At 52.2% G+C, this 18,098-nt stretch overlaps 2 protein-coding genes across 4 annotated transcripts in view; both read left to right on the top strand.

Moving 5' to 3' along the window:
- Positions 1–18,098, top strand: part of JAKMIP1 (janus kinase and microtubule interacting protein 1) — a 95,427-nt gene that overhangs the window by 75,572 nt on the left and 1,757 nt on the right. For all 3 annotated transcript variants that reach the window (XM_082389959.1, XM_082389960.1, XM_082389961.1), the window contains exons 9-12: positions 11,637–11,765; positions 12,931–13,059; positions 14,436–14,519; positions 17,570–17,632. In XM_082389959.1, the coding sequence (XP_082246085.1) occupies positions 11,637–11,765; positions 12,931–13,059; positions 14,436–14,519; positions 17,570–17,632 (405 nt within the window). The remainder of the gene's footprint in view (positions 1–11,636; positions 11,766–12,930; positions 13,060–14,435; positions 14,520–17,569; positions 17,633–18,098) is intronic.
- Positions 12–11,725, top strand: LOC309627782 (uncharacterized protein). Its single transcript, XM_082389964.1, has 2 exons — positions 12–7,511; positions 11,637–11,725. The coding sequence occupies exons 1-2, from the start codon at positions 7,406–7,408 to the stop codon at positions 11,666–11,668; spliced, it is 138 nt and encodes a 45-aa protein (XP_082246090.1). The 5' UTR covers positions 12–7,405; the 3' UTR covers positions 11,669–11,725.

The following is an 18,098-nucleotide window of genomic DNA, read 5'->3' as shown; positions in this document are numbered from 1 at the left end:
TGCGATGGCGCAGCTGCCCTGCTTTGGCTCCATGCCAGGGTCTGCAGGGCGGATGGTCCAGGCATGGGGGAGAAGCGAGCAATCCACAGAGGAGCCCTAAAGGCAGACACACTCACATCTCTGCATATTCGATGGTGAAAAACCCGTTACAACTACCTCTCAAAGCAACGTGGGCCTGCTTATTGTAATTTATTCATGGAAAATTTACGGATGAATTCTGTATTTAGGCCTCAGGGGATGCTCACCCAAAATTAAAAACATAAATACTTAGACCTTTTGAAGGATTTAAAAGATACTTAGTCTTGGTTTATAACATCTATATCCTGTTTTGAAAAATCAGGAGCTTTGGGCTTTTTTGGAATGATACAGAATGCGTTCTTTTTGGAAAATGTGGTTTTGCCCATTTTATGGAGATGGTGTCCAAACGTCCAGTGAGGAGAGCAGAGCTGGGTTTGGAAAACTCAGATGCCCACAGGGACCAAGCTGGAAAGTAAAAGAGCAAATTGGTATTTTAAAAGGACTTAGTTTGCATTAATACCCGTAAACATTTTTCACTTCCATGAAGATGTGGGCCTGTTCTCCTTTTTATTGAACCAGATGCCCCTCGTGGTTTATCTTTTGGTAGAGATATGGTTGTAGAGAAATATTTCCTTCCTATAAAGAAAACAACAGTGCAGATGTCTTACTGAATGATCACAGATATATGGCTTTGGTGTCAGGGTGACAGTAGGGAGTGGTGGGGACTGTGGAAAACTGGGCCCAGAATATTAGCTGCTATAAGAAAGTGAGCCAGGTGGTATCAGGTATTCCACTCATTCAAGAGAAGTGGGACTCCTTATGCATTAGTTTCCTAGGGCTTCTGTAACAAAGTACCACAAACTGGGTAGCTTAGAACAATAGAAATGTGTTATCTCAAGGCTTTGGAGTCTAAAAATCTAAAATCAAGGTGTTAGTAGTGCCATGCTCCCTCTGAAACCTGTAGGGGAATCCTTTCTTGCCTCATCTTAGCTTCTGGTGATTTACTGGCAATCTTTGGCTTTCCTTGTCTTAAAGCTGCATAACCACAATCTCTACTTTTGTTGTCATGTGCCATTTTCCCTGTATGTCTCTGTATCACGTGGCTATCTTCTTATAAGGACACCAGTCACATAGGGGTCCATGCCACTCCAGTGTGCCCTCATATTATTGCAATGACCTTACTTCCAAGTGAAGTCACATTCTGAAGTACTGGGGGGTTAGGACTTTAACATATCTTTTTGGGGGGACTCAGTTCAACCCGTAACACCTTTATGTAAAATCTAAGGGTTGTAAATATTGGTGCAAATTGTTTATAGTACACTCTGTGGGCCAAATAAAAATATATCTGTGGACCGAATTTGGACACATGGAGAAGTGGTTATTTATACCGTCTCATTTAATCTTCATAGCAACCCTGTGAGATTGGTGTTATTTTTTTTCATTTTAAAGTTACAGGAAGTATATAGATATAAAATTTAGAAATGAGTCAAAGAGATACAGTAATTGACAAGGCTGACCTTCAGACTCTAGTCTCGGGCTCCAAGGCCCAAGCTCGTGCCACCAAGTGAAGTTGAACGAGGTGCAAATCTCTATGCACTGACATTAGAAACTTAGAAAAGGGAAGTGGTTCAGCAGAACTTGGTTATTTTTAAATATATATGTTTTATTATGGAAGTAGTATAACCACATTGTCGACTATCTGGGAGACAAGTGGTCCATCACAGCCGTACCTCCCCAGTGCAATCAGTGTTGGCATTTTAGTGCAGTCTCCGCTTCCCCCATCCTCACTCTGCTTCCATTTTTTTTTTAATAATGTAACTGTAATTGTAGAATACACTTTTGCACCCTGGGTTTTTACTTACTACTATACTATAAAGCATTTATCCATGTTATGATGCTGTCATCATAAATATGAATGTTCATGGCTACATAATCCATTGAGTGGATGGGCTATAAATTTGTTTACTGTCCTGTGTCTGCCGGGCATGTTTGCTTCCAGCTCCTCACGGTTGTGAATAATGCTGCAATAAATGTGTCTGTACTTAGCAGACCACTCTTCACGGGCCAGTTCTGCTGGATTCCCTGAGTGTTAAACATCTCATTAGGTGACCACCCTTTCCGTCTTCCTGGGCTTCCTGCTTCTGTAAATGTCGCCATAGCGAACTCCTTTTGTCCAGAAAACTGTGTCCATAGTCTGGATCGTTCCCGTGGGTAGATTCCCAGAAGTCGAAATGTGGATCAGAGGGTGCGAAGGCTTCAGTCAAGAACATTCGCCCCCAGCCCCCCACCCCTGCTTTATAGAAGGGTTGCGTCATTTTGCACAGTTGCCAGTAATGTACACCAATGCCATTTTCACCACAGGACATATGTTTAAAAAGCAACAATCTAAAGGTGTTCAATTTGTTGCATGAACTGGATATGCTGTGGCCTCATATACCCCAGAAAGGTTTTCAGGAAACCCACTTTGGGTTTGGGCTGTAACTATATTTTTCAAACCTTATCAGAATGCCTGGAATAAGAGAAGATTATGTTTCCCCTTTTCCTGTTTCTGAATGTGTCTATGGGAAGAAACTTTACAAAGGCCTAGAATGGGCTTAGGATTTGCTAGGTTTGCATGTACAGCAGGCAAGGAGGGCAGCATCTGTGTCCTGCTCACCATGTCCTGGTCGCTGCCTGGCACAGAGTGGGTGGCCCTAAATAGTTGTTGACTCAATAAACAAATTGCTTTTACTGGAAAAAATACATTTGCCTGACGCTGGGTCTTCTCAGGATGCGGATGTTTGGTCACTGTAATTGCAATAGCTTTATGCCACTGGAAGGCGGAGTTTGGGAACTTCTGTGGGAAATTTCCTGACCTGATTCAGGGTCTTTCCCACTTACTATGACCCACCAGCATCTTTCTTTTTCTCAAGGTTCAGTGTACAGCTGTTTCCCTTATGCTTCTACTCAATCCCAGCTTGTCCGGGGCTGGATGGGATATATATCTGGGTCCATCGGGGACCCAGTTAGGTTTTTAATTCCGCAGGGCTGCCTCTCAAGCTGGGCAACTTCCCTTCCTTCTCTCCACAGGCCGCAGGGATTCAGAACTTTCTTTTCTCTCCTTAAATGCCTCCATAGCACTTTCTGTCCCTTATGCATCTACGCACTTTACCACTTTGTCCAGGTCCTTGCATGACACAGTGTCACGGTGAACGCATTGAAGTTTCCAGAATTTTCTGGAAGTCTGCCAGCCATCCCTGCTCTCTGGCTGTTGCAAGCCTCCCTGGACTCTGCAGTTCCCCCGAAGGGGCTCCTCTAATTCCACACCCACAGCCCAGTTGCTGCAGAAGTGCTGAGGGCAGAGCAGTGATGCCAGCCCTCATCTTCCAGGGGACCATCCTGTCCCCAAGGGCTGCTGACCTGTCTCATGGGGCTTCTGGGGACAAGACTGGTGTTGGCTGTCCCTGCCCGGGGACCCTGCTAGTTCAGCCCCGGGTGGAGGTTGCAGGAGAAGGGACCCTGAGCGGTTCCTCGGGCCCTGGCCAGGGAGGGGGACTTGCTCTGCGGAAGGTCTGATCAGGGCCTAACTGGAATCAGAGCCCCGCCATGGAGTGGCGGGTGGTAGGGGGTCAGCCCGTGTGGCCTGGCAGCGGAGAGCTGTGTCTTAGGAGAGAGCTGGGCGCATGAAGAATGGCTAAAATTAGTACAGTTTGCTCATGCACCTTGAAAGTGGGGCTGGGATCTTGGTTGAGGCTCAGAAACCGTAGCCTGGAACAGCGTGAGGGTCACACCGGCTCCTAGCTGTGTGGCCTTGAACTCTGGGAACCTCGGTTTCCTGGTTCTTACGATGAACATCACATCCATGAGATTAAATGAAGCTTCTAGCTCCATGCCTGTTGTGTCGTCAGGGATCAATAAATTATAATTTCTCTTTCTCCCTTCATCTTAAATCAGTAGCTTTCTTTTGGAGAGCCTTTTAGATGCAGGTTCCCAGGCCCTGCCCCTCCCCTCCCCCCACTCTAATTCACGTCACCATCTTTTAGAGAGAGACAGTCTCAGGTAGCAGTGAGGTGACATCTCGATGCCCTGTAGACAGCAGCCATCCTTTGAGGGGAGGTTGGGAAACATCAAAGCACCACCTGAGAATAGGCCCTTCCTTGGGTTCAAGCATCTGTTCTGTGGTCCCCTCTCCCAAATGGACCAGGGGTCTGCCGTCACCAGGACACAGTTCACACCTGGGGAGCTTCTGATAGGTCACTCCTGGTCAGTGGCTCCTGCATCCATTCTGATAGGACACCTAGGGCCTATCCAAACTTGACCTTGTGCCTCCAAGGCCAAGCCTGCGGCCTTGTGGAGGGAAGGACCAGGGTGCCAGCAGCTGCTCTGGCACAGAAGCCAGGGTGCCATACCTTAGCCTGGCTGGATGCCAGGCACTTTCCATCATGTGAATACATTTCCCATGTTTAAGTAGCCATAGGAATCCTTTTTCCCCTTTCTGGTTGTTTCCACTTGACTTTGTTCCTGTACAACCCTTCCCCGTGGCTCTGTCATCAGCCTCTGAGTGTGGAGAGGGCTGGATCCTGCCTCGTTCGTCCAGTTACGAGCAGCTCCCAGCACAGCACCCGGCCCACACAGTGGGGCTCGATCACATTGACTCAGTGAGCTATTCTTCCTTTCAGTCCTGCTGGTCTGTGAGGCTCCCCGCGTGGCAACGTGCAGCCGAGGGCTCTCGCTGGGTGTTTCGTTCCCTGGAAGGGACAAGGGCTTGTCCCTTCCAGGCTGGGCAGCACCCCTGTCGCTTGTTCCCTCCGCCATAACCTGGTCAGGCAGGTGGCTGAGCTCTACATCAGGAGTACATGAGGCCCCCAGGAGCTGCTCCAGGTGCCGCCTGCCGGGTTTTTGGGGCCGTTTGGTAAAGGACTCGGGAAAAGATTTGGGTCCTGGAGATAAAACATGGGGACGATTTTGAAGACGCAGGGCAGCTGAGTAGCTAGCCACACACGCAGTCTGCACTGTCCCGACCTGGGGCAGCTTTGCAGGTTGCTGGGCAATGGAGGGAGGAGAGAAAGCAGAGCTGGGGGCCTGACCTGGCTGCAGAGCCTGCCCAGGGCACCTCATCCCGCATAGCAACGCCCATGGGGACATCCAGGCTGTACCCGAAGACTCTGGCATAGACAGGAAGTGATGGTGGTTCTAGGCAATGTATTCTAGCAGGGCAGGAAACCCCAACACTGGGAGTGAGCATGGGGGTGAGACTCAGTCTTCGGAGAGGAGCCAGCTGGAAGGCGGGTCTGCAGCTCCTGGCCTCCTGCCTGGTGTTAGGAGGGGACCCCAGACCCAGTGCTGAGGGGCTTGAGGCAGAGCTCCCTGATTCCAGACCCTCCCCTCTAGGCCTCTGCTTCCTCATCTGTCTCCACCACCTTCCTTTGGGCCCTCGTCTGCTGTCCTGGGGTTATTGCCACAGCTCCCTGGCTGTTCCCCTGCTTCCAGCATCTTCCTCCCCCGAGAGCTGTCAGAACGATCTTTTTAAGGCACGAGTCTGACCCTGCCACCTTCTTCTTAGAAACCCTCCACTGGTTCCCCATTTCTTCTGGGACCTGGTCCCGCTTGCCTCCTGCCCAAGGCCTGCGGTGGCTCGTGTCCACAGTGGGCTAGGTGGTGAAGGCCAAGGCGGTGCAGCTCTCAGCCCTTCCCATCCCCCCATCTCTCTCGCCACTGCTCCATCATCCGTGGCGCATCTGCCTTGGGCACAGCACAGCGTCAGGTGATGGGTGCAGAGGGGTGCCTCTGCTCTTGAGGAGCTTCCAGCAAAAGTGGTTCTAAGTAGGTCCAGGAGGCAGCCCCACTAGACGCGTGTCATGGTGTCCACAGAGCCAGGAATCCGCTTGCAAGGCAAAGGTTGTCTTTCGTTTTTCTTGAGGGTTCATGTGTAGAGCAGCTCGGAGAGAAATCGGTCTTTAGGCTTATCGCAGAACTCAACAGTTTGCAGATGACTTGATTTCTAGGATTATCTCCCTCTTCCCCATTAGCCAAGATTTTTTCTGTTGCTAGCATCAAAAACTCAAAGTCATTTAAACAAAGAAAAAAATTTATATAACTGAGAAGTTTAGACTGGTTTCAGGCACGGCTGGATCCAGATGCTCACACGATATTGCCAGGTACCTGTCTATCTCCATCTTTCAAGTGTACTTTCCTCTGGGCTGGCCTCTTTCTCAAGCAGGCTCTCCCATGTGGTGGCCCAAACAGCTTTAGCAGCTTCAGGCTGGCATTATACCTGTCTAGCAACCTTTGTGGTCAGAGGATGTCTCTCCTCAGTGGTTCCAGCAAAAGTCCCAAGGCTGGTGCTCCTTAGCTCAGCCTGGTCACAGGCCCATGCCTGAACCAGTCCCAACTCTGCCTGGGTGGCAGCTCATTTGGAAAGATGACTTAAAGACTTAGCACTAAGTTGCCTAGTATGACATGGTTACGCAGCTCATACCATGGCTACTTTGAAAGGAGCAGAGTATCACACATTATTGAAGTTAAAATATATATGAACTTGGCTATGTATATTTTTTCTTTTGTGAATTAATGTTGCTTTACTACCTTTTAATGTTGCTTTACTACCTTTCAAATTACAGAATTTTTACTTTTTAATGGTAAAATATGCCCTTTTTAAAACCCTCCACTAGGAGGGTTTTTTTCTTTTGATCTTATGCCTAGAGAAGCTTCTGCAAGAAACACAAGGCCCTTGTAGGTGCCACACGGGTGGGAAACTGAAGACCTCTCTAGTTGCACTTTTTCTTTTGGATGATGGTTTGTTTCGGTTCATATAAATGATAAAAACAAATACTTACAGAAGAATTGCTGAGAACCCATGAGTTTAACTAGTCCGGGGCGCGTACAGGGTGGACGGGGATCAACAGAGAAATTTCCCAGGCCTCCCCGTTTTGGGCTCTGGTCCTGAAGAAGCCTCTCTCGGCTTCACGGTTGCTAGCGCTGTTCCCGGGGGCCCTTGCGATCATCCAGGGACCCGGGCCCATGGAATGGCCCCGACAGCAGGGCGGCTCAGGGAACCTGGGGTCTGGGAGGAAAACCCCCAGAGAATAAGCCAGCCTGGAGGCCGTCCTCTGTGACTGACACGCCCAGGCCCGGCCCCTGGAAACCAGCTCCCCTCAGCCCACGGATCTGCCCCAGAGCTGGCATCCCTTTTAATAAAGGTGCATCTTCTGGAGTATCTTCATTCCCAGAACTCTGCAGTAGAGAAGGAAGACAGTGGGCTTGTGTGGTCGAGGGAAGGAGAATGCTCTGGGGAAGAATCGGTGCTTCCTCCTAGGACTTGAGAGAGGCCTGGAAATTGATGGCAATGATGTGGCTTTCGGTTCCCTCGACACACATGGGCTAGCGGGTCCTGCAGCCCCTCCCCGCCATGGAGTATATCCTCTTTGTGCTATACTTCTCCTTTTTCCTCTGTCTCTGTGCCCTGGTGTGCCTGTACTTTTCTGGCTGCCAGGAGATGACCTATAAGCATGAAGGTAAGTGGCCAGCTTTGGGGGATTGGTTGTGGCCATGTGAAAGTAAGTGGCTATGATTGGGGAGCTCCTTCCTATGACCACGATTGTTGGGAATGACACAGATGAGGAGAGAGGAGGCTGAGAGAGGCTGGAGTCAGTTGAGGGGTTGTTTATTTGGGAGGTGCCTCCCCTTTTCCTCTCCATCCCATGTGATCTGCTAAGAATGAGCGTCTATTCAGCATGTAAATGGAGAAGAAATGTTTATTTTTCTGTCATTTTTTGCCCAAACTGCATTTCAAGCATTTGGATTAGTTAGTAAAAAGGTGTCAGCAAGGCAAGACTTTGGTGGTAAAGAAAATAGAAGTCTGGAGGAGTGGGCCCCTTCTATATAGAAAATGCACTTGGAATGGGCAAAGATGGAAATTTTATGCTCCTGAAGTGTCTTTTCTTAAGAAATTCCCAGGGAATCTTTGAACGATGGAGGCTCCGAAAAATCGACGGTTTCTTTCATGCTTGACTTTTTTTAAAAGCCCATTATGAGCCGAGCATTTGAGGAAACAGTATTTGCAGGTGATTTTCCTCTCATTCCTTGGAGACTGGTGTGTTATTTTGTGTATACGAAAATGCAGTGGAAGGCAGAGTTGCTTCGTCTCCAAGAAGACAGCCACCAGATTTTCACTTGAAACATTAAAATGTCTTTTTCTATTTTTTTTTTATTAATAAAGGCATAAATATACATAGTACATTCTGGCTTCCCATATAATACAGTCACTTAAAAAAACTAACCCTTGGAGGAAACTAACTAACCTCACCCATATGTTATACAAGGTGGGGCTCGGGTCATAGTCAGCTCACTGCTGCCCTGGAAATTGTGTGTGCTGTGTATTTGTGGATTCGTCTCCTTTCTGATTATAGGGGTATAATTTGAATGTCCTTTTGTGTTTGATCCCCACCCTCAGAGCTGCTTCCTCCTTGTCTCACTGCAGCATGCTTCCTAGGGTTCTTGGTCTCTGGGGCCACATGATACTTCAGGGGGCTCCACTTGGGTCTGGGCAGGTCTGCGTTAAATGCACAGCTGCAGCGTCTGTAGTTAATACACTGTATTAGGGCTCAGTAATTGAGTACTTAACTCGCAGTCCCGCAAGTTTTCGAAAAGCAGGTTATCCTAGGTAATGGAACATTGAGTCATCGCCTCCCAGAATGGCCCATGACGCCTGCGGTGAGTGACCACCACTCAGCATTGCATCCTGGTCGTGCAGAGACTGTGAGGCTTGATGTTTCCTGGGGCTCCATTGGTGTGCCAGGCAGGGCCCTCCCCGCGTCACGGCTCACTGCCACTCAGCACAACAGGCCTGTCCCCAGAGGCCTAGCAGTTAGCAGTGTTTACAAGAAATGAGGTCAGCTGAGTGGCTGCCCAGAAAAATAAGGAGCCTGGGGCTCAGGTGAACTGCGTGTGCGCAGAGGAGCTGAGCGCTGTAAATGCATCCGCCATCAGATGTCATAGCCACAGCTCCCTGGAGATGGAACATCTGGAACATCGTTGACACTTGAACTCAGGTGGGGTTTCTCAACCCAGGGGCAGGGGGGATTTGAGTGTAGGATTGTCTCCTCCAACCTCGCCTCAGACAGGAGCCTAATAGGGCCTCACATTCCTACCTGGTGGATGCACCTGGGGTGCACAGTCAGGTGGAGGCCCAGCTGATGCTGGATGCATGAATGAGGGAAGGGAGGTCACGTGCAAACCCGACACTATTTGTGGGTAAACAAGTTTGTTTGGCATTGAGTTCATTGCAGATACTCATTGAACAACCGGTATTTCTTGAGTGTGTCAGGTCCTGGGCTACAGTGGGGAACAGAAGAGCCCAAATCCTCGCCCTCATGGAGCAAAATCCCTGTCCTCATAGGGCTTATATTCTAGAGGAGAGAGACAGCTAATAGACACATAAGCAAAATATGTCTTATGTTAGGTAGTGATGAGCACCGTGGAGAAAAATAAAGGAAGGAGAACAGAGGCTGGGGTGGGGATAGGTTAGTCAGGACTTTGATGTGGTGGTCAGGGAGGTCTTTTTTAATGTTACATTTGTGCGAAGACTTGAGGGAAGGGAGGGAGAGAGCCTTGTGCGTTCTGGCGAAGAGCATCTAGGCAGTGCAAAGGCCCTGGAGCAGGCATGTGGAAGGTGCAAGGGTGTTCTTGGCAGTGTGGCTGGAGCCCAGTGGTGAAGGGGATGAGGCCAGAGCAGAGTAGGAGGCGGGTCCTGCAGGGCCTGTGGACTGCAGTGTGGATGTTGGCTTTTACTGAGGTGTGGTGCAGAGCCAGTGGGCTTTGAGCAAAGGACCAACACGACCTGACTCTTGTTTCAAAATAGTTCATCTGACCACCAGGTTATGGGACAAGGGCAGGAGCCGGACGGACAGTAGGAGGCAGTTTTTAAAATTTCAGTGAGAGATGATGGTGGCTTGGGCCAGGAGGGAGGCGCTGGTTCCTGGAGGATTGGATTCTGGGCTGAAGATGGAGCCAACAGGATTTCTCCCAGAGGCGTGGAACATGGGGGGCGGGGCGGGGGGGGGGAAACCTAGGTTTTTGGCCTGAGGAACTATAAGTATGGAGCTGCTGGTGACAAGCACGTTAGACTGTGGGAACAGTTGGTTTGGGGGTGTCCACCAGCCACCCATGGAGCTGTTGAGATTATTTGGGAGTTCACGGGGCAGTACGTGCCCCTCCTGTATTAAATAAACAAAAAGGAGCACAGGGTGAAAGCAGTTTGCAGAAACACGAATGCCAAATGCAAAGCCATTGTGGGTGACAGCGGTGGTCAGGTGCCTCCAGCAAAGCCTCATGACAGACACTAACCGTACAAGATGACACAGGAGCCCCCCTTCTTCTTCCTTCCTGATTCTGAATTATTTCCTTATCACGTTACTGATGGTGGTACCAGCCACATTTTTCTTACATCTGGGCACGTGAGATTGTACACAAGCATTAGCTCCAACAGAGTGGGAGGTGCCCTGCGCACGTGGGGAGCGCCCTGACCCCTCCCTCTGTGTGTTACGGGGTGGGGGGGGGGCGGATCTGGGAGGAGCCGGTTCAGATGAACGGGTAGGAGCCTGGGCTTGGCTCTGGATTTCGTTATAGTTCTTTCTTCATGGTCAAGAGCATTCATTGATTGTAAAAACAAATAAAAGTCCCTCTCAGGGGCTATTTTAGGGAAAAAAAGTGCCAGTGTTTCTAGGACGAGGGATGTTGATCTGGTAATTGTGAGTTGACATCTGCGGCCCCAGGGGACAGAAGCTCTTTGTGGTAGGGACCAGGCCTGGTTTTGGTCTAGTTGCAGCCCCCAGGCCCAACCTAGTGTCTGACCCATAGAAGGCGCTCAGTCAGGTGTTTGCTGAATGAATGAATGAATGAGTGAATGAAGCCCCATCTCCTGTGATATCTGGGGTGGGAGAAGTGCTGGGCAGGGTCACCGGGAGGCCAGCACACAGAGCATTTAAAATTGCCTCTGAATCTGAATACTGGGTGTATGTGGGTCTGTTACACTCTTCCTTCTCATTTTGTAAGTGTTCCAAGTTTTCCATGACCAACAGTTAAACTATAATTGCCTCACGGGCAACGTCTGGTGAGGACCTGGGGCCCACGCTCGTCCAGCCGGAGTCCCAGGGTCCACCCGAGGACGCTCTGCCTCACCACCTTTCCCTGTGCCTGGTCTAGAGCACCACATCTCACGTGGCTCCCCCTCCCCTCCCCTCCTCAGTACAGCAAGGACGCTGCTCACTGTTACTGCCCTGGGCACGGGGCTTGGTGGCCTCACTTTGTGCCCACAGGTGAGGTGGGGGTCCCACGTCTGTCCGATGGAGGAAGTAGCTGGCGCTCAGAAGGGCCAAGTGGCTGACTTGCAAAAGGTCATCAGCTCATGAGCCTGGAGCCAGGGTTGGGCCAGCACGCTCTGCGGCAGCCCTTCACCCTCTGACCACCTTTGGCTCCCCCTTTCTCCCCCGGCAATCACAGACAGACCCTACCACCCACCTCCTGGGATGCCCTGTTGGCCCAGATGCCCATCGTAGCCCCCTCTGCCCCGGGGAACACGGGATGGAGGATCCAGGTGATTCTGAGTCCCCTCCTCACGTCATGCAAATTGCCTTTTACAGAAGCATGTTGTGGAAACATTTTTTGGATTTGACGAGGAGTCTGTGGACTCGGAAACATTGTCAGAGACGTCCTGCAACACAGACAGGACGGACAGGGCTCCGGCCACGCCCGAGGAGGACTTGGACGACGTAAGCGGCCCTCACCCTGGGGTGCTTGTAGGGCGCCCGCGCCTCTGGCCGCTGCAGGCATCGCTCCCTCGCTGTGAGGCGTGAACCCTGCAGGACCTGTGTGATCACAGCCCAGCGTCCAGGAAACGTGGTCCCCACTGTCACAGGTTCCGAGGATGGCGATGGGGGCGCTGGCAGCACGTGGGGACCCCTTGCTTCCCCAGCACGGCTCTCACACAGGAGATCTGTGGCCACTGCGTTGTTGCTTACCCTTTGTCATTAAAGCCGCCGAGTGGCGGTCTGTTCCTCATCCCCCTGTGCTCACACACGCACATGCGTGCACACACACAGACACACACACCACCCATATACATGAAGATGGCATATCATTGTAGGAGAGGATCCAAGCAGCACTGAGAAGGGTAAAGAGCAGAGTGAAAGCCACCTGGAGCCTCTCATCGTGGCTCAGCGCCCTCACACTTTCCTGACCCTCCATCAGTGCACAGCCGCGTCCGTGACCGTGGCTCTGGTGAGCTGGAGCCACAAAGGAGGGAAGAACAGCTTCACTCTCCCCCACCTGGTGGCATTCACTCAGGAAACCCCATGAAACATGATCGCGTCAGACACGTGCTTTTTGATTTGCTCTTTTCACCAAGAATGTGTAACAGCCCTCTTTCGGCACCAAACACCGTGTTGCACATCACCCTCTGTCACGAGCACATCCTCACGCACCTGCATGTGCATCTAAGCTAACAGACCCCGATGAGAGGGGTTACACGGATTCCAGTTTCTCACAACTGCAGCGATGCCCTTTGAGTGGTGGTTTCCTTAGGAGAAACTCCCAGAATGAGGAGGGCTCCTCGTGCTGGGTGGGAGGGGCGCCCTTTACAACGTAGATGCTCACCCGTGCAGTCGGGGCGGGCTCACCCTTGCTCGCCTGCACATGACTCAGTGATTCCTGGGGCTCAGGGAGCTCCTGGGAAGGGCGCTGACGGCAGAGGAGGCGTCTTCTCCCCGAGCCCTTCACTCCAGAGTTCCAGTTAGGTCGTGGCAGTGACCGGGTCATTATGTAACTGTTGGCAGCAGTCGTGAGATCTGGACATGCGCCTTGCCTGACTTGACCCTGGCACCGCAGTTCACGTCAAGTCACGCACTTCCTTGTGCTTTTCTTTTCCATGATGTTAAGACTACAACCCGAGAAGAGGCTGACCTGAGGTTCTGCCAGCTGACCAGGGAGTACCAGGCCCTGCAGCGAGCCTACGCCCTGCTTCAGGAGCAGGTGGGGGGGACGCTGGACGCCGAGCGAGAGGCCCGGGTAGGTGCGGCGGGCGGGGCGGCGAGCGGCTGGGCAGAGGCCGGGTGGCTCGTGCCCTTTCCGGCATCGGGATTCCGCAGGGGTGCTGAGCGGGGATGGGGACGCCTAACAGCCTCCGCCGTGGCAACATTCCAGTGTTTAGCAAACCGAACGGGAACTATCTGCCCATCCTCAGTGTGACAGTGGAACTCGCCGAAGAAACGCTGCCGTCTCATACGTATCGTGTGTGCCGTCCATTGGCAAGAACGGTTTCAGAATTTAAGACTCAATGATGAAATCAGGCTCACTGTTAAACAGGCTTCCCTCCCTCCTGGCTGAGGAGCCCTCAAGAATGTCCGTAAGGAGCCCAGGCAGAGACGGTTGGGGTGTCCCAGCCCACACGGCGCTCTGCTGGACACCCAGGTCGGCCACGCCAGCCTTCCTGCTGAGCTGAGCTCTGCCTTCTAGTAACGTCCACTCACTGGCCATCACCCCACCTTCAGGAGTCACACAGACCAGGGTCTGCTGGCCATTCCTTCTGAAGGCGAGGGGGACTCCCAGGGAGCACACCCGCTGGGGCCAACGTTTCACCCCAGCACGTCCCCGTTTCATTCCCACAACAGCCCCATGAGGTGGGAGGTGGCAAGTGAGGCTGGCAGAAGGAAGCTTCTAGTGCTACAGTAGCATTCTGCCTGTAACCGATAGATTGGAGGAGGTATACTGCCAGAAGTGGTTTGGGCTGAATCGTGGTTTTCATTAAAAATTTCATCTACTTGCAGCATTTAAAAGTCAGGAGATTTCACATAGAAATCCCAATTCCTGGCTTCTCTCGAGAGCTCAGAACACCTGGCAGAACGGGGCTTCCCGTTCCACATAGTCCCATTTGGCCGCAACCGCTGAGTGGCAGTCCCCTTGAGATGGGACATGTGCCTCCGGTTTGCCACAGTCCCCACCACTCCCTATTACCCCACACCCAGTTGGCTCCCTTCTTTATAGTACCTGCCTGGTCCTTGGGGTATTTTGGAATTCAGCCCTTGTTCTAGGTGGCAAAGGCCCACGAGATGGGCTAAGCAAGCGTGAAAGTGTTGCTGGCATTCGTGATGCAGCCACTGCACTTGGTCAGCTGGGCTGGGACCTGACGTGAGTGAAGAAACTGGCCCCTTCTCCAGTCTGCAGACATTTCTAAACTGAGGGGGTAGCACTGACGGCCTCTCAAGGCCTTGCAGTTCTTACACACGTCATACCTGTAGGTGACAGAGGAACCAGGCAGGCCAGTTTGCACGTGTGCTCCTAAAAAAGGACCTGTGTCTTAGGACTGGATCCTGCAGCCTGGTCCTTTCCATTTTCCTGTCGCCATCCAGGGTGACGTGCTCACTTCCTGGTCTTTTTCATTCCAGACTCGGGAACAGCTCCAAGCTGATCTGCTGAGGTGTCAGGCCAAAATCGAAGATCTGGAGAAGTTACTGGTTGAGAAGGGACAGGTGAGCAGAAATGGTCACGTGCTCTGTGGCTGTTTACATTTCTGTTCCCTTGGTGGTGTCCCTGGGGCCTTGGTGCCAAGGGGACTATTCTGTGGATCTGCATCGTTCACTGCAGAGACAAGAGAAAAAAACACTAGCAGAGCCCAGGCGAGAATATCCCAGCTCACATGCCTCTTTACCGAGTTTTTAAAAATCAGACACATTATGAGATCCTGACTTGGCTTTTTCTTTGTTTGTTTGTCAAATGCGCAAGAATAGGAGACAATTCCAAAAGTAAAGTGGTCACCAAAATCTTTTCTGACTTGAATCTGGAAAAAAAGCTGGCATTGCCTATAAAGATTCAGTTGTGGAAAAGAACTGGTACCTGCAGCTAGCTCTGAGTGATGGCAGGCAGAGGCGGCCTTGCGATTCCATGCTGTGACTGCCACATAAAGATCTGGGCCCCGAGCTTCTCAGATTAGAGTCACCTCCGTTTGCACTTTCTCTGAATTTGGTTAGGCCTGAATTCTCTGAATTTGAATTCATTGCATATGTTGACAGCAGGACACAGTAGAGAGGCAAAACCTGGGCCCAGACCCGTCCCCTGGGGCGGGGGGACCCTGAGGGGCTCTGGGTGGAGGTCCAGCCTCTCAGAGGGTAGCATCTAAAAGCAACACCAACCCAAGGGTCAGTACGGGTGGGCTGTGCTCTCCACGTCAGAAGGCTCTCTGTGGACAGAGATAACCGGGGCTTCTCAGTGGCTTACCACAGGGTTTCTGTCCTGCTTGACGCGCTGCCTGTCCTCCTGTAGGCAGAGGGTCTCCGCTCCATGTGGTCACTCAGGGATCCAGCACTGGAGGCAGTGCCATCTTGTACTGGCCTATCCACAGCACATCCTCCTCGACAGGGGCCAGGAGAGGCTGTTCAACGCCTCAGCCTAAACAGGCACATTTCCTGCCTCTTGTAAGGGTGCCAAGGAGTGTGTGGGCAGGTGGAGCGTGTGGTGGCACCACTGCCCCAACCCCAGGGCAGGAGGTGACCTGAGGAGGTCTGGCACGGGCTACTAGAGGCCCTACGGTGGGACTCAGGGAGTGGGGAGGTGGGTGTAAGGGAAGGGGTTGTAAGAGGCTCCAGGAGGGTTAACGGGGGCTCAGGAAGAGCTACAGAGCAGATGGCTTAGAACTGACTCTGGTGTCCAGTCAGTGGGACGAGGGCTCAGGTTGTGACTGAGATTCAAACGGAGGCAGCTGGCTGGTAACCAGAACTCAAGCCTGCACAGAGCAGTTCACCGCGGCAGCATTTATGCAGGACTGACTGGGCACAGGGTAGCAGCCGGCCCTCGGGAGCTGGTCACGTAACCGTGGTCCAGAATCCTCCGCGGAGGCAGGAGTTCAGTGCAGGGCACTCGCTGCGGCAAACCCACCGCATTCCAGCCCCACCACTGACCTGTTGCACAGCCTTGGGCAAGTTACGTGGTCTCTTGTGCCTCAGGTGCCTCATCTTTGAAATGGGGCTAATAATAGTACTTAACACATAGGGGAAGGGGGGTAGGGAGACTCAGCAGCAGCCTGGGCGGAGTCCAGGCGAGAGATGAAGCTGTTTTCAGACTCCTGTCCTAACCTGCCGTTGACCTCAGCTTCCCTCTTCCAGGCTGAGCTCACAGGTTGTACCTTACCTGACCACAGTCTACGAATAAGTTAACCTCCTACCTGAGGGTGCTAGGCCCTGTTAGTGGGCCCGCTCTGCCCTCAGTTCCTGCTAAATGAAGAGGCCAGTTTGGGACAGAGCACATGGCCATTCATTTGGTGAGCACTTACCCGAGCCCTTGCCCTGCGCCAGGCTCTGTGCTTGGTGTGTGGGATAACTATCCCACCTAACAAATCACCCCAAAACTTAGTTGTTTACAATAACAAAAATTTTATTTGGCTACAATTTTATGGGTCAGCAGTTTGGGTTGGGCTCAGCTGGTGGTTCTGCTGCTGGTCTCACCTGGGGTCATTCTAGAGGCTTCATTGTTGGTAGATCGATTGGGGATAGATGGCCCCAAGTGGCCTCTCTGTCCTGTCTTTGCATTGGTGCCAGCTGTTGGCCAGATTCTTATGGTTTCTCATCCTTAAGGAAGCTACCCTGGCTCCTTTACCTGGTGGTCTGGGGGCAGGAAGAAAAGGCAGGCCCCAAAGCACGAGTACATGCCACGCCTCTGTCTGCATCACATTCACTAATATCCCAGTCACCGAAGCACACTGCAGGCATGCCCAGCCTCGAGGTTGCAGGAAGAGATGCATCTCTCCACGGAAGGAGCTGCAGAGTCACGTTGCAAAGGGGCACAGAGATGGGAGGGACGTTGCCAGCAACCTCCCACAGGAAAAAAGATGAATGGAACTGGCTCTGTCCTCACAGGGATTCAGCCTCGTGGGACCTACAAGTGTGTCAAGCCAGGGACGGCACAGGGTGATAGTGTTGGGTAGAAGGAAGGGAGGAAGGAAGTTCCCTTGTGTACTCCTTCATCCATCCCCTGGCATTTATTGAGCACTGGCTGTGTGCCAAGCACCATGCTAGGCACTCAGGATGCTGGCGTAAAGACAGACTTAGCGCCTTGTGCTCCTGGAACTTGCCTGGACGGGACTTGTCCAGGCAAAGAGACATGGTTAGGGCGTCACGGGCAGAGGGTCTAGGATGAGCAGAAATGTGTTACCATAACGACTCCAGGTGTGTTGAGTGTGGGCAGACCCTTGGGGCGCGGCCTGGACGCTGGCCCGCGGGCCGCAGAGAACAAGCCAGGGGAGGGTCTTCTGGGGCCGGCTCAGTCGCTGTGCAGGTGCTTTTCTGTCAGTGATACAGACGAGCTCCCTGTGCTTCAAGGAATGTGAGAGGTGGAGGAGGGATGCGCCACAGACCTGCTGGTTCTCTTTTTCAGGTTTTGAGGGATGATGCGATCGTTCTAACTGCTGTCCTTTTCTCTGACGTTTTCATAGAAAGTTTCCTATGAAGTGACCTTTCCCACTGCCACTTTATTTGTTATTTAACTGTTCGCTTCAATGAATATGAACATATTTAGTACTTTTCCTTAGGATTCCAAATGGGTTGAAGAGAAGCAGCTGCTCATCAGAACAAACCAAGACTTGCTGGAAAAGGTATGTGGCACAAACACCCTGACCCCCGCCGCAGGGGATCATGGAGCCCCCATGGACTTCAGAGGCCGGCTCTGGCCGCGGGAGTCTGACCCACGCCCCTCCTGGGGGCTCCCGGCCTCTGGTCCTGGTTCTGTCCTCTGGGGCGGGGTCCACAGAGCTGGTTTAGAGCACCCTGCAGACGTGATGGGGGCCACCCATCCTTCTGACGCTGGGCTTCCGGGCCACCTCTGCCATTGCCTTGGGTTCCAGACCTCCTCCCCTGCCTGCTCCCCGTGCAGGGGCCTGAGGCACTGGTTGGTGAGCAGGCCCTCGGCGGTCATGGTCCAGTTCATGCACCAGAGGCCGTGGCGCTGGCAGAGCTGAGCCTGGCCTTCCCTCTCTGGTCATGGAACTTTCTGGTCAAGGAACTTGCCAGAGCTCTCTCAAGGAGTCAGCTTGGCGAGTAGATCTATAGCTTTGGGACAAG

This window comes from Balaenoptera borealis (assembly GCF_965194805.1).
Source record: "Balaenoptera borealis genome assembly, chromosome: 4".
NCBI classification, from domain to species: domain Eukaryota; kingdom Metazoa; phylum Chordata; class Mammalia; order Artiodactyla; family Balaenopteridae; genus Balaenoptera; species Balaenoptera borealis.
Note: the sequence above shows the minus strand (reverse complement) of the source record. Positions and strands in the feature narration are given on the sequence as shown.